Source organism: Glandiceps talaboti, chromosome 1, assembly GCF_964340395.1.
Source record: "Glandiceps talaboti chromosome 1, keGlaTala1.1, whole genome shotgun sequence".
NCBI lineage: Eukaryota > Metazoa > Hemichordata > Enteropneusta > Spengelidae > Glandiceps > Glandiceps talaboti.
The window spans coordinates 7962267-7977787 of NC_135549.1; the positions used below are offsets into that span (position 1 = coordinate 7962267).

General features: G+C 36.8%; 1 protein-coding gene across 1 annotated transcript; it reads right to left on the reverse strand.

Moving 5' to 3' along the window:
* Window positions 1-5161: 5161 nt before the first annotated feature.
* LOC144436805 (uncharacterized) lies at window positions 5162-15051 on the reverse strand. The gene is made up of 3 exons (XM_078125668.1): window positions 14981-15051; window positions 6430-6626; window positions 5162-5852 (listed from the first exon to the last, which is right to left on the reverse strand). Exons 2-3 carry the CDS (start codon window positions 6584-6586, stop codon window positions 5536-5538), a joined length of 474 nt encoding a protein of 157 aa, XP_077981794.1. The 5' UTR covers window positions 6587-6626; window positions 14981-15051; the 3' UTR covers window positions 5162-5535.
* Window positions 15052-15521: the final 470 nt, after the last annotated feature.

Here is a 15521-nt window from a genome sequence, read left to right on the forward strand (position 1 = left end):
CTGCCATCCGATGTTCGAGTATTCAGTGTAGTACTAAAGCTTATATAGTTACATTAACGTTATATTAGCGCTACTAGTACTGAAGATGGTGGGTTTTGCTTCACAAAATACACGGTATCTGAGTCTAATGGTAATGTTCACCATTACGATCCCAGATCCCAGATTCCAGATTCTTGGGAATCCATGCCACGTCTTTGCAGATTATGTTTGTGTACAAATGATATATTGTCAAACCAGTTCACCAAATGTTGGTTAGAAATAGTGAGAATAGGCAAAAATGCCCACAGTCAAAACGGCCCTTCCGTCCCTGTGCAAAGTAATTCGAATGCGTTTAACAAGTCTACAACTAGTACAAGGTCTAATGCTATGGTTGATAGATTTCACATCAAAACATCACCAAACCCTAATGTATGGAGATAGGCCGAAAAGACGATTAGATAGAAGAGTATGATGATCTATCACTTCTGATGTCCTGCCTTGTCCGATAATTAAACCCTACAGTTTATTTAGATATTAATGTTTGTTCTATATGCTTTCAAAGAGTTTGAAGGTACAGAAAATAACAAATCAATGATCCCACAAAACAAAATGGTTTGAAAATAATTACCCGTCCACATTAATGCCAGAGACTACAAGAATGGCCGCTGTAGGCGCGCTTTATGCCTTGAGCGAGCTGAGCATTGAAGATCTAGAGCGCCTACAACCACAAGTCTTATAGTCTACCACGTTCAGGGAAGAGTAGCAACGTCTAGCACGTGTATGGATGACAATAACAGATAAAACATTCGATCTATTTCTTGGTTCTGTAATTACAAATGAGTTTATCATTCATGTATTTTTTATGTGACTTTTTGAAAAGAAAATGTGTATTTACTGTGGTAGTGTGTATGTAATTGTGCCCGAGATAGAATTACTCACACACGTACACGTACGTAAACATTTATGCAAAATTCATTTTCTCATGAAAGAAAAAACCCACCCATCTTTCATGCAGATATAAGTCACTTCTTTGTTATATGACGTCATATTCAAACTGCACGCCTTCATTCCATAAAGATATAAAATGTTCGATGATTGATATTCCACCATTGCCTATACATGACAGTGCAAGTACCCACGAGTGTGAAGGAAAGAAGACATCGCCCCCAATTGACAGAAGCTGAAAATATCTCTCATAATAAAAAAAGAAGTCAATAATTAGATAAATGTCATTCATAGTAATTGAACACCCGCCTAAAGCACACACGTACAGTGTGTGAAATGGCGTCACAATGAAATTTCAAGCTATGAAGTATTTGATTTGCTAGCTAAAGGTCTGGTCAAAAACTTGTAACTTATGCCCCTAAATCATAAAAATCATCAATTATGCAAATGATTAATTTGATAGTGGAAATCCTACTTATGAGACATCTATAACACAGTGCTGGATATCATTAGCATATACTAAAATACTAGCTTACTACTCATTTGCAAATATCATTAATTATGCAAATTAGTCAGATATATGCAAGTCACACTCATCGTATCTGTAGGACGTATGGCATGATGTCATATCTATATCTTTCATTTTTGGTAGAATTATGAGCTACCATACATGAGATCTCTCTAAATTGGCAAATCTGAATAATTATGCAAATAAATAAATCATTAAAGCAAAAAAGGTGATTTTGACATAACACACGTGATGCGTTATCAACAATGTATAAACAAATCATGTGAAATTTGAAGTTTTGTACCAAACACCATTCATGTAAATAATCCAGATAAGTGCCAACTTTTCCCGGGAAATTTTCACAGAAGCGTGACATCATCCGCACAATCAGGTCTGCCTTACCTAACAAAAATTGCCAAAATACTGGTAAATTCCATGGTATTGCTAATTTTTTAATCTAGTGATCTCATTTGGTCTAACTGTACTAATACGGTAATTTACAAATTCTACAAAACAGGGCAGGGAAAGTAATCTGAAATTGCTACCCACAGACTAGTCCCCTTCAGTTAGAAAGACACAACTTTCGCATTTGTTCTATGATGTAAACTTTTACCATGGCACAACCACCACCCCTACTTGATTGTTAAAAATGTTTCACACCCGGTTTCACACCTTTTTCTAAAATACATAAGTATAACACCAGCCAGCAGAGTTTATAATAAACCAGGCCACAAAACCATGCTCTCCGCAAATTCACTCACGACTCACGGGAGGGGGTGTGGGGTGGGGTTGGGATGGTGGTGGTGAAAATCTCTGGAATTCGTTACCTGAACATGCACGGCAGGCTAAAATAAGCCGACTCTTCAACACCATGCGATGTTTGTGATGTTTGTTAAGTTTTATTCGTAATAGAGATATTTTATGATAATAATTTATTTTACTAAACCTCAGTTCTTGGGATTCTCAATATATGGAAATATGCATGACGTTTCATCAGAATGGGTTTTCAAGCTATCCTATAGACAGACAGACAGACAGACAGACAGACAGACAGACAGACAAACAAACAAACAGACAGACAGACAGACAGACAGACAGACAGACAGACAGACAGACAGACAGACAGACAGACAGATAGACAAATAAAGCTATGACATTACCTAAGACATTACCATCTCCTACGGTAGGTTAAATGTTACTCTCTGTCAAACTCTGAAAGCAGATGTACATGTAAATGCATGAATTAATATGTTTGAACAAAGCCCTTTACAACAAATCAACTACATCATGTCCATACCGTTGACTACTGTGCCCTAGAAAGGATGACCTTTTTCGGTTATCATACACATAACCGTGAAATAGATGTGCTCATCTGTAGCAGTGACCGCCGAGATAGATACGCCCTCTATGGTACTGTATGTCATCATACATGTCTTTGTTTTTTACGCCTTACATTCATCACCATTGCTTTCGTCCCATTGCACTTACGTGGGAATCTCTTATATTGAAATAATGTGTGTTACTATAAGCACGTTTTAGACAGCCATAAAGGCATTGTATCATCAGGTCGTTACATGTTACGAGATACACAGCTTGAAGTTTAATAGATAATGTGTGGTATAATTTGGCTCGATGAAATTTCCCTGCTGTGACTGAAAAAAGACGGTCTGGAAACCTATAGATTTTGTTGACAGAGTAAAGTTATGTTTCCAATACCAAAGGAAAACAATCTTTATTTGACAAACCTGTATAATTGGATGAGTGGATGTAATATTTAATATAGCTAGAATTAAACAGCCATATTCTGATATGGCTTTCACTAACGAGCAGTTTATAAGCCAATCATCAACTGGCATCTGAACAATCAATTAATCTATACATTAATAGATTAATCAATCAGAAATCAAACAGTCATCCATCCATCCATCTACCCGTCCGTCCGTCCGCTCGCCCACCTGTCCATCCATCCATCCATCCATCCATCCATCCATCCATCCATCCATCCATCCATCCATCCATCCATTCACCCATCCATCCATCTATCCATCCATCCATCCGTGCAGCCACGATGGGTGGTATTGTCTGCCCAATGACGCTAAACGCTAGTTCACACTAACACTGTTACACTGATCATAGACAAGGAAGTCTGTTACACTAACTGATAAATGTAATAGATCAACCGATTATAAACAACGAATTTAACAAAGAACCAACACGTCATCGTGCCGTCGCTCTTTTGTTTGGAACTTTCGGAACTCCTTGAAAATTGATCATCGTTGAAATTTATCGAAAATGTCCTTGCATAACTAATGGAATCACTTAAACACGAGACCTCTGCTAGTCATATTAGATAGATTACAAAGAACTGTGTTTGAAGGAAAACCATCTCATCCAGTTCCGTACGTCACTGATTAACAGCTATGTATATTTCGTCTATGACATCTACATCGAAGTTGTTGACATATCTTTTTATGACATACAATACGAGTCCTTTTCCGTAATTTTTGCTATTGGACAACATGTATCTTGTTTGTACCTTTTTTTGCGAACACTCATTGATCACGTGAATTACGAGAATTGAAATGTCCTATAAGAATAACTTTCAATTAATATTTCACAATTTGAAAATATCCATTATATATGTTAGCTGTTATGTTATATATGTCAGCTGTTGAAAACTTCTATTATGTGGTCTGAAGAAACTTGAACGGGAACTCTGTATTTATTGAAAAGGGTTGTACTAAAAACAAATCTGACTTATGTCGAATGCATATTAAGTACACCGCGGTTTTAACATCATTGTAAACCAACGCCTCCTTTACGGCGGCATGCAAGACGCACCTTCAATGTTTGAGCGTTAGCCAAGTATTATTATTATGTTTTACCCTTGTTAGAAAATACTACCAGTACTGCCCTGCGATCGAACTTTGTTACTCGCTTAAAGTCACACAAAAGTTTTATTTGTCATATGGGCAATTTCACGTCGATAACAATAAATCTGATTAATTTTGTATAATAAAATTAAATTTGAAATGGTGCTAGAGCTCCTATCTTGACGGATTACAGAATTTTCATGGAATTTTTTGACGAAGTCTCTCCGGGAAGATTAGCGTCTACTACAAGAAATGTGAAGATATGGGAAACAAGAAATGCATGTTGGATAGTAACATATAATAAGATTCAAGGTTACCAGACTGACTGATTTCCATAAATGAGCATCGACGACTGAAAATAAAAAATCCGTATGATTTCGAAACTTATTCAACATTATCAACATCTATCATGTATAACTTAACATACAATGTTTGAAGCCGTCGTAAATAACGTACATTTAACATTTCAGTTTGCCAGTGTCATTTATCTACTTCTGGGTTTTTATTATTAATGCTAACATTGATGCATCGGTAGCTGAAATAACTTATGCGTGTCATTTTAAATTGCCATTTTGTATCCTCATGTCGAACAGCTGGTTGCTTAGCAACCCGATGTTGCAGTTGATTAACTGTCTAGTTTCTTGTGCACTAGTACGAGTTGTCGGAAAGGTTTCTATCGACGTTATACATAGTTGCTTGTACCGAAAATTAGAAAATCAAGGAACACAGAAAGCGATAAGTTGCGTTATTTGAAGTAAGTACTCTGACTAGGCCCATGTACGGGCGCTGTTCTTTGAAAACACCCGATCAGTTAGTAGTTGTTTTTTTTATTTGAAGGAGAAGAAGTAACGCGACATTGTTTCTGGTCATATCAAACAACAAAATGATGTCGGATTTATTAAAAACTCAAACGAACAAGTTTGATTTTTATTATTTTACAGTGCATATGAGCATTTATGTGTATCTCTAATGGTTTCAAATGTCACTAATGCCAATTCTAATAATAATAATAAAAGTCAATTTCAACTAATAACACCAATACCAGAGAAATCAAATGTGTGTCCAAGCTGGTGAAAGCTCTCAAACTGTCAATTAGTGCAGAAGCCAAGGATACAGCACAATTTCAATCCCAAGTTCCTCGTATTCAAAATAAAAGCATGCGTACGCGTGATGTGTGATTTCAATCGTTATGCTATCATATTCAGTTCGAAGATGTCTCGTTCCCAATATTTATTTCCCATGAAAGAACTGGGGATCTCTCTTTCCATGAAAGAATTGAGCTGCACGCTTTTCATCAGCTTCGTCGGCGCGTTTGCCATGGAAAAACTGAGGATCCCGTTTTCCGTGGAAAAATTGAGGATTCCTCTTGCCAGAGTAAAATTGACCATTGGAGTCACGAGTGTTGTAGTCACTGTCGGGCCTCTTAAAATATCCACCGGACAAGAACTGCCTCTTCCCAAATGAACTACTGAGAAACTGCCTCTTTCCCTCTTCACCCAGCAAATCATCACCAGTTTCTCCTGTGTTTGTTTTTTCTAATAAGCCATCTAAAAAACGAACAAAACGTAAATCCAATGTTTAGCAATGATTTCGTTACGAGCATAGAAAATAGTAACAGAGCCAAAGGGTTAAGTGAAAAACATAGAATGTACGCCGACAAACGATAGAGTTCTACTTCAATTAACTTGAAGTCAAAGATAAGCCCAATATACAAGTCTATCAAAACGGTATCGCCGTACTTTCCAGGCAATGGTTACTTAACAGATATTATCTCGTGAAAAAAAGGTTAGAAACTTGATTGGAGTCGGGCAGATAATAGATTCTTTAGGTCATTCCATAAGCTTGTATTCCAATTAGTCTCTATAACATGACGATCTGGTCAAACTCGATTGATTTGTAATGGCCCTATTAACTTATCATGCATTACATAGGTCTAACAGAATCTTAATGCCACATCACCAAAAAATGACTGATGGAAAACTGTCTCTAAGATTCTAAAATGCTACTAAAGTTTTTTCCACGATAATTCGTTCAACAAGTCCTTTTCATGGCGGTATAATGCAACTGAAAGTAAAACACACAAAGCGGTATCAATCATTCATGTAACCATAGAAACGGACTCACTTAAGATATATTTGACGTCATCTTCTTTGTCTTTGAAGTCTTCATCATCTATCTGATTTTCTGCATTGGAGAAGTTGACCAATATGCATGATAAGAGAAAGACGTAAACAAAAAGACCACTTCCTTGTAGCAGCTGTCTGTATCTACACTGTGCCATTCTTTTTAAACTTTACCTTGTGGATGTAGCAACTTGTAATCTGGAGTTTGAAAGAAATAATAAAAAAAAAATGGTAACATTTAATATCAATTTTACAGATGCGATGTGATCTAATAAAATACTATACAGATGGTTGTTGAAAAGGAGACGAAAGAACGGTGTAATATGACACAGACAAGTAAGAAGGATTTTTCTTATCAATATTTTACTGGGATTTGTACGGTTTCAGAAAAAACGCCTCATCACACTTGCTGTTAGATTGTAACAGCTATGGTATGAATATATAATAAGTGTTTTATGTTGGTTATTTGAGGTGAGGCTTATAGTTAGAGAATCTATTACAAAGTTTTGGGGCTGTATTTTAAATATGCTTGAGGTAAAAAGAAGACTATATTGTCTTTTTTTCGTTCTGATTCATTATTTATTGTATTTCACGTCTACCATATCTGTCCCTTGCAGACTCTCCTTGGTATATACCGTCTACATTAGGTGTAGACGGAGCACTCCTCTTGTTATATTAGATACCATGTGATCCGCTTTCCACTGATATTTCCCGTGTCTCCTTTTTAACCCCACTCTCGCTGTGCCTTTTCGTACAGTACGTAGTCCAGTGTCTATATCAAATTTTAAAAAGTGGTGTATGATACGCTCAAACTTCAATGATTCTTCATCCAAATTAGATGGTACTCTGCCGTGATAGTAGTCCTGCTTGCATACGGAGTAAGTCGACCTTTCCTTGAGCGAAACGCGTGTACCGTCTGCAAGCAGGACTGCCGTGATAGTTGAAGCCATTTGTGTAGAATTGTCGACGTTTGCCTCTGTTTAATAATAAAATAAGCACTTGTACTAGGAAAAGAACCGTGAAGAAAAGTAGAAAAGGGGCATCCTATCCATATTCTCGGAGAGTGATCTGAAAAGTATCCCCTTTTTACGATTCCACTGACTAGATAGCCGACGAAAAACACCCCCTTTTCCGTGAAATTTCGAAGAAGCATGTGTACCTGCTACGTCTGGGACTGCCACCACCGGGTGAGTACCAAACTAAGTGAACTAACCCACTCTCTACGTTGTTGCTTGTTATTAGACACACTCGGAAGGTCCCTTAATCCAGGACGTGTGCAGTGTATGGATTAGGTGTCCTTCAAGGTAAAACCTCCTTGATATCTGAAAGAAGGGTTTTTTGCAGTGATCTTCTCCCAGACTTACTAAAATAAAGGGGGGGGGGGCCTTCTTTTTCATTGAAATATTCCTGGAAAAGGGGTACATATGAAATTTCGCTAACAAGCATGGGTATCCACCCATCCATGATCCAGGGACTGCCACCGCCGGGGGCGCCGGAGAGTCAGAATTGTACGTGGTCACCGAAAACACCCGCCGTGAAGACTGCCTGTACTAGTACTGTCAATCTATGTTGATGGCCCTTTGATGCGTTCTTTTTTTAGAGTAAATTATTGCAGAAAATCCCCAAATGCTAAGCTCTTATGACCAGGATTCAACGTGTTTCGAACACCTCAATTCTGGTCATAAGAGCTTAGCATTTGGATGTTTTCTGCAACAATTTACCCTAAAATAGAAGGCATGAAGGGTTGCGTCAACCACAGTCGATACAGATGTAAGTTGGTGTGGTTTCGCCTGGACTGTTTGTTTTGTCGCCTCTAACTGACACATATTTTGATGTGTTCTGTTTTAGAGCAAATTGTTGCACAAAACGGCAAATGCTAAGATCTTATGACCAGGATTATGTGTGTTTCAAACGAGGATTGTGTGTCTCAAACACCCAAATAATAAGCTTTTATGACAAAGAGTGTATATTTTCTCTCATGGTTCAACTTGAACACTAACCAAGCACATTGATCGCTTCTTGCCATGTCATGCTTTGTCAACCATGTACACACATTTTTGGCTTACACGTGATGACGTCAGGCCTCCAACAAACACGATAGTAATGGAACGGAGTGCTACATGCATCTCTGCAGCAAATAAAGACTTTTCCTATCTTGTCATTCAATACTAGCACAATCCTGACAGTTTTTGATATTATATCCTATTGAAGTCAATAACTGAATCAAGAGAAAGTGATGTTTTCATACACAAAATAGCGAGGAACACATCATTGCGATATGTTTGATGTGCTAGACCGCTTGATTTATCGAAGAGTGAAGAAACGATGAAGCTAAGTATGTATGAATAAATGAACTAATGAGCAGATGGACAGTTTACCAGACAGTTGATTGATTGATTGATTGATTTGCTCATTGATTGATTGATTGATTGATTTGCATAACGACTACTTGTATAACTTGTTGACTGACAATGCAGATGTGATTGGATAACTTGATTGTTAACTGGAGTGGTAGAATTACTAACATCCTGTCTGACTAACTTACTAACTGCCTGACGGGCTAACTGACTGACTGACTGACTGACTGACTGATTGACTGACTGACTGACTGACTGACTGACTGACTGACTAACTAACTAACTAACTAACTAACTAACTGCATGTCCGTCTGACTGACCAAAATATCAACTTGGTTATCTGCTACTTTCACATTTTATAGATAAACAAATATTATAATAGATTAGGTATCCTTGTTTCATAAAGCCTGGTAAACGTTCATTCATGAGACGTTCAGTTTCCAAAGGGTAGATTTCAGTTGCTCTCAATGAAATCCAAACGTGTAATGCATCAAGAATACTAAAAGCTATGCTGACACATGACTAAATTATTGGCAATGCTGACTAAAGGTAAATATCATAGAGGCTATTGTCATTCACTGTTGCTTATATAAAAGTAAAAAAGCATAAAATGTTTGTAGTAATTGATAAATAGCAAGCCCAAGTCAAATAATTCAAAATCGCAATTATGACGTTAACATTTCTGAAGCTAATCAGGGGTTATTCTTCCAATGTTGTAAAGCATCCTGCCTGTCAGATGTCAGTCTTGTTTCTCGTTGTATAATGACCACATTCCAATTTATGCTGCCTTTAAATCTGAAACCGTTCAGTTTGATATGTATAGTTCAGGTACTTGTCAATGACGTTTGAGAACTGGATGGAAACGTTTAAAATGATCGTTGGATCAAGAGTCAATTTCTTAACAGTACCGTCATTCTTAATGTGTATTAATATGTATATAGGGAAAAACTGACAGAACACGTTTCAATTCAAAGTGTCGTTTGGTTCAAATTGTACAAGTGCGACAGCTATTCTGGAAGATTTGCCTGGTTATGGTTAGAGTTTGAATTCAGCCCTGATTAAGCTACTATACCTTTGTGTTGAATAGTTTATCAATATTATACTGATTATGTGTTTTCTCGACATTAAGCCACCTTAAATGGTAATACTACACCCAGAGTCCAATTAAAGGCGTTTGTGTTTAAATGGACACCCACACGGTAATTAACCAATAGCAACCTCATTTCCTTTATCACCATACGTGCATTATCCCCACTCTCCTGACTGTCACCATGTGGATCAATTTTAATACCCGATATTATCAATAAAACGCAGTTTTCCTATCATTTGGTTGCTACAGCGGTCCTACTTATGATATCGTTTTTCATTGTCTCTGCAATAAAACAGCAAGAACGGCGACAAATTATAATTTTGTGCCAGCAATCTGAACAGAAAGCCTTGAAAATCGCCCAGTACCTCCAAGTCACGCTGGAATGAATGAGCCAATCACTTCGCCATTACAATGTTAATCCACAGGTATACTGAATACACAGAGAAGGCTAATTACAGTAGATCAGTAAAATTCCTTTTAACTGTACACTAAACGACACAATTCTCATTGCAAATATTCCAGGTCCGTACATGACGCCAGCGATTGAATTGTGACACATCCTTCTTCTCCATCTCAACGGACCCAATTCCCCAAAGCAACATTTTAAATCATTACCCATATATACTCTCTTTTGTTTTTCTTTTTTCATTATTTTGTCATTCTATTATTCAGTTATTCATTTTAGATGTCTTGCCTTCTCCCCCGAACATCAAATTAAAAATAAAAATAAATCAAAAGCGATAAAAGAAACTATTGATCATTATAAAAGTAGAAAATACAAAGGGTTTGAAATGTGTTTTGTGTGGGTCATAAGTGGCAACAGTCGAACCACATCATTTCTAAACCAGTGATACGAAAATTTATGAAATCGCCTTCCAGGAGTAAGACTAGTCAGCGGAGAACACGATCAACGATCTTTTATTGCCTACACCCAGACTGATGTTCATGTTCACTGACTGTTGACAATCGAAAGAGCAAACACCTTTGCATTTTGATTTTCGCCTGGCGTATTCGCCACCTTTAATCGTCTGATGATGTTCGTAGGTAGCTAAGTCAATCGTACTTATGACATTTACAACAAAAACAAGGGTGTCCGGATAAATAAAACACAATTTTGTCGAATATGTCTGTTTTGGAAACAGTCATCTATTCACATTTGGTATTCATCAAAGATAACCCCTCAGAATAACCCCTTAAAATGTATTGCACAGGTACTGTGAATGTCATGAAAAGAAAAGAGAACAGTGACACATTCACATGATATCAGACAGTACATGTAATATTAACTGAACACGAATGACTGGTTGTCGATATGATAGACTTTATAAGATTTCTAACTCTGGTAAAAGCAAGTGCTATGATTGAACCAAAACACACATTTAATGTGAGCATTTACATGGTATTATTACATGTATGTTATAGTCAAGACAAGTCTCCTGTCGTTATCCTTGTACGGTTTGAGAAAACATTTCCACCAATGAACGGTATGTTATGTTATGCTATCATGTCTATACTATATGTTATACGTTATGTATTTGTATATGCAGGGATGTGTGCGTGCGTGCGTGCGTGCGTGCGTGTCTCTGGTGTCTGTCTGTCTGTCTGTCTGTCTGTCTGTCTGTCTGTCTGCCTCTCTGTATGTCGAACTTTCTGTTCGATTGTCAGTGCGTTCTTCGGTGTATCATCCTTTCAATCGGTTGCATTTCTATGTTATGGCTTCTTTTGATGATATGCTAGTTACCTGCCGGTGTAAAAACAACAGCTCGCTACTCATAATTGCAGTAAGACATTTTCGAGAGTCCATTGCACATTATTTATCAAATCTCCTTCCAAAAGATGGAGAATATCTTTTAAGGGTATAAACTCTTCGTGGATAAAAACACACCCATTGTACTTGGATTCACATTTTAAGTCTAATATTGCATTATCGGTGGCAAATAATTGACAGGGCAGGCAGGATTCCATCAGCCTACAACTCATTTCGAGGAGGCCGGCTATTTCCATAATGAAAGTTAATAGAATAGAAAGTGCGTGTCTCTGCTTGATCCATGGATGAAGAGACTAAGTCAGGAAATGAATTTTGGAATTACAGCCTTCGCATGTCTTTTTTTCATCAGTCTTTCCCTGCCCCGCTGATGAGGAATCCTGGAGTTTTCATCGGGTTATTCTTGCCCTCCTGGTAGGCAATCACGGAGTTTTTAATACAAACAAATCAGCTTGAGATAGACTCATCGTTAACTCTTGCCTGAACATGTATATTTCAAGAATAGTCCAAGAATTTCCAACATTGCTATTTTTGTCTACTTGAGTCCCAACAAAACTTCGACTTTGTATTCGTAATGTATTGCAAGTCTCTGTAGAACACGATGAATGTGAACTGATCCCTTCAGCATCATTTGCAAATGTAATGGTAGCATGACTTAGAATTTGCTGAAGTGAAATATCGATGAAGCAAAAATTCCTTTGTATTTATATTAGTTTACCAATCAAATATCTCAGGGACTCAGTACCTATCATTTCTCCGAGTCTCTGAGATATTTACGGTAGGATAAATTGTTGATGTACACATTTCGTAAAAGATATGTTTGTGCTGTAAATGTTAAAGGTAGGTCGACATTTAAAGTTAGCCTTCAGCATTCCATTTAAACGCCAACTTTATAAGTGTTAGAGACTGGGATCAGACCAATGACTAATCGTTGACAAATGAACGATGAACTTGCTAGGTTAGTCCATTATTGTGTATAATGTGGCAACATACACACCTTTACACATCGAATTTGGGTCATTAAAGAGCAATATTTGAAGAAGCTAAGATATCTTCACTTTACTGTTCTTTATCCGTTATTACTCGGGGCCAAACCATTTATTCTGCTATCCCTCATGATCTATTACGAGCTCCGTTTGACATTTGTCAAAGCCGCTGTTTTATGGAGCCTACAAGGTATCACTTTAAATGATACATTGTGTCAATTTGTTAGAAAATGTCATTATGCTTTACCCGAAGACATGACATAGGAATTTGGCAAATGGATCATCAACATCATCATCATCGGTGGATCCGGGTAGATGTTGGATAATTGATCTTTTTGTATGCTTGACAGCAGATTGCATTTTGCGTTAAAACATTATTCCTGTCTGGCAGATTCCAGGTACCGGGAAAGTATCCTTTAGTTTATACTGACATATCTATGAATATAAAACCTGCATACCATTACGTTTAATGTGTCTACTTTTATGAGAACACAAAACTAACTTTTGAAAAGGGTTGAACATGCACAATATAACATACATGTAGAATCAGAGTATTTTGATATAAGCTTAAACATTTTACAATCAGGAAAGATGACTGTTGTAAATGTTAGAATAAAATACTGTCAAAACTAAGTTATCTCGAAAAGCTAATTGCTAAATAGTGTCCCGTGAATTCATTTCAAAACGCATTGATCCATACAACCTTCATGACAGTTCTTTTACGTTTAAAATGCCCCGTGTGAAGATAGTGAGATTGGGGTGAATACCTCCAGGAAATTGGATGTAATGCACTGACAAGAAATGACTATAAAATCAGTGAAAAGCCATTCTGTTAATTCGCTCATTTTCTACGACGTATCCCTGTAGCTTTACCATATATGTCATGGTTCAAAATTCCCATGCAACCTTTACCTCTACAATGTGAATAAACACTGGCATTTTGAAAATCCAAATTCTGTTCTTTACGGCACATCGTCCCAGATGGCGCAAACGTTAACTGGAGTACATGGGTTGAAGAGATACTCTACTATATTAGTCTTGTCCTTTATGTTTGAGTCTTGGGAATTGATGCAAAATTGGAAACAGCTGTTTTGAAATGATCAGGGTTTGTAATGTTTTCTTTTACAATATCAATATACAAACAAAGCCTTAGAAGTAGCTTGGAAATTGGAAAGTAATGTTTGCTTTGACTTGTAAAACACTTAGGTTAAAGAGCACACTATTATATATTTATATTTGGGGCAAGTGAATATTCTTTGTTTGTTTAGGGCTATGTTCACAGTGAACGAGTTCGTGTTATCGATATGTATCGTTACTGTGGCAATCTTTACATATGAGTTGGCAGTATTAAACTTTTATTCGGGTTGCTATGGTTATTTCCTATCTAAAAGTGCATTTGTAATCGGTTTAGCTGTTATATACTTTACAAATGCAATGCATATATTCAGAGGATGAAACAAATAAGTAGCACACGTTTGTCCTTTACAAATAAAATTAGCTCAGATGGTTAATATTGAACTATCATAATCAAGCTAACGTCCAGAGAGAAGCCATGGAAGGATATGTAAGTAATCAACAACACTTGATTGGCAGGTTCATTAAAACCTAAACGATTAGCAGCAAGGTTGTTAATATTTCACGACAAAAGACGTTAAGGGTTGGGATTGTCAGTGATACTCCGTTTGTCTCGTGAGAATTCTTAAATAAATTGAGCTATCAGCTTACTATGGGGTTATCATGGACATCTAGTCAATACGTTTGAAGCAAATCTAGTCTTCAACCATTCACAAGACCGAACCATTAAATGAGTAACCCCCAAGACTTAAAAGTAACAACGAATTGAGATGTAAATCTAATTAAACCTAAAGATGTTTGTCACTTCTGCTTTAGAGCGTTCACAATTATTTAAGTTTAAAGCTAGAAAATAATGACTATATTCCGAAGGCAAATAAGAGCTGCCCTCGTGAGATTTAGGATGTGCGTTGTTCTTGACAAAAGATTGAAACTGTGATACGTGTTGCACAATATGCAATACTGAACATCAGTATTACAGAATTTAGAGGTGTAATATGAAGAATTGTTATTTTATCGTCATATTTTCTCAGAAGGTTAAGATGAATATAACATCTTAAAAGTCTCTCTTACGTATGGTGTTAAGGTTTATACAATACAATAGATTGTTAGTTGAAATAGTCAACAAAGCAATAAACAAATATTTAGTTTTTACCAGAAAAAAACATATAACCAAGTGTTCGTTTCATTTCATTTCATTTCATGATACACTACCAAATAAAATATCTTTGTAAAACTCGGCGATTAAAAGTTGTCAAATATCTGCAGGAAATATCACTTACCTGTGTGTTTCCAACAATCCACCATAAACAGTTACTGACAAAGAATTGCTACTTCTACGCGTCTCCGTACTGGGCAAGGAAACAGTGTCATCCCTGTTTATAAGTCACTTTCAATTGCGGGGTGTCACGCCTTTGTTTACAGAATATTCGTTTCCAAAACCACAGCATTACATTTAGGTAACGTGTAAGTTTTCAACCTTGGCTCCCCCTGTTTCTTGCAATCACGGTTAGTGAGTGATTTGAAAATTTACAAAATACGATTGGTGTGTATTGAAATAGAAACAACTGTGATAGAATTATTGAACAGTTTGAAAACCAATAGGAAATGAGCGGAGTATGCTGAACTCGCTAGAGACTAGAAGCAATGTAATGAAATGCAACGAGCATTCTCCGATTAACATTTAAACAACATCTTGAAGTTATCAAGCAACTGAGGTGAATAATAAGCTGCCTTCATATTTGCATACTCACAACTTTAAAGCCACAGATAGCTTAACTCAATGTAAGCACACCGTCTGGGCAGGAACACTTAATCCATGTT

Excerpts from the sequence above, each read along its gene's own strand:
- LOC144436805 (XM_078125668.1), bottom strand. The coding sequence starts at position 6,586 with ATGGCACAGTGTAGATACAGACAGCTGCTACAAGGAAGTGGTCTTTTT. Across the intron at positions 5,853-6,429 it reads TGACGTCAAATATATCTTAA|ATGGCTTATTAGAAAAAACA; the intron begins GTGAGTCCGTTT and ends TTCGTTTTTTAG.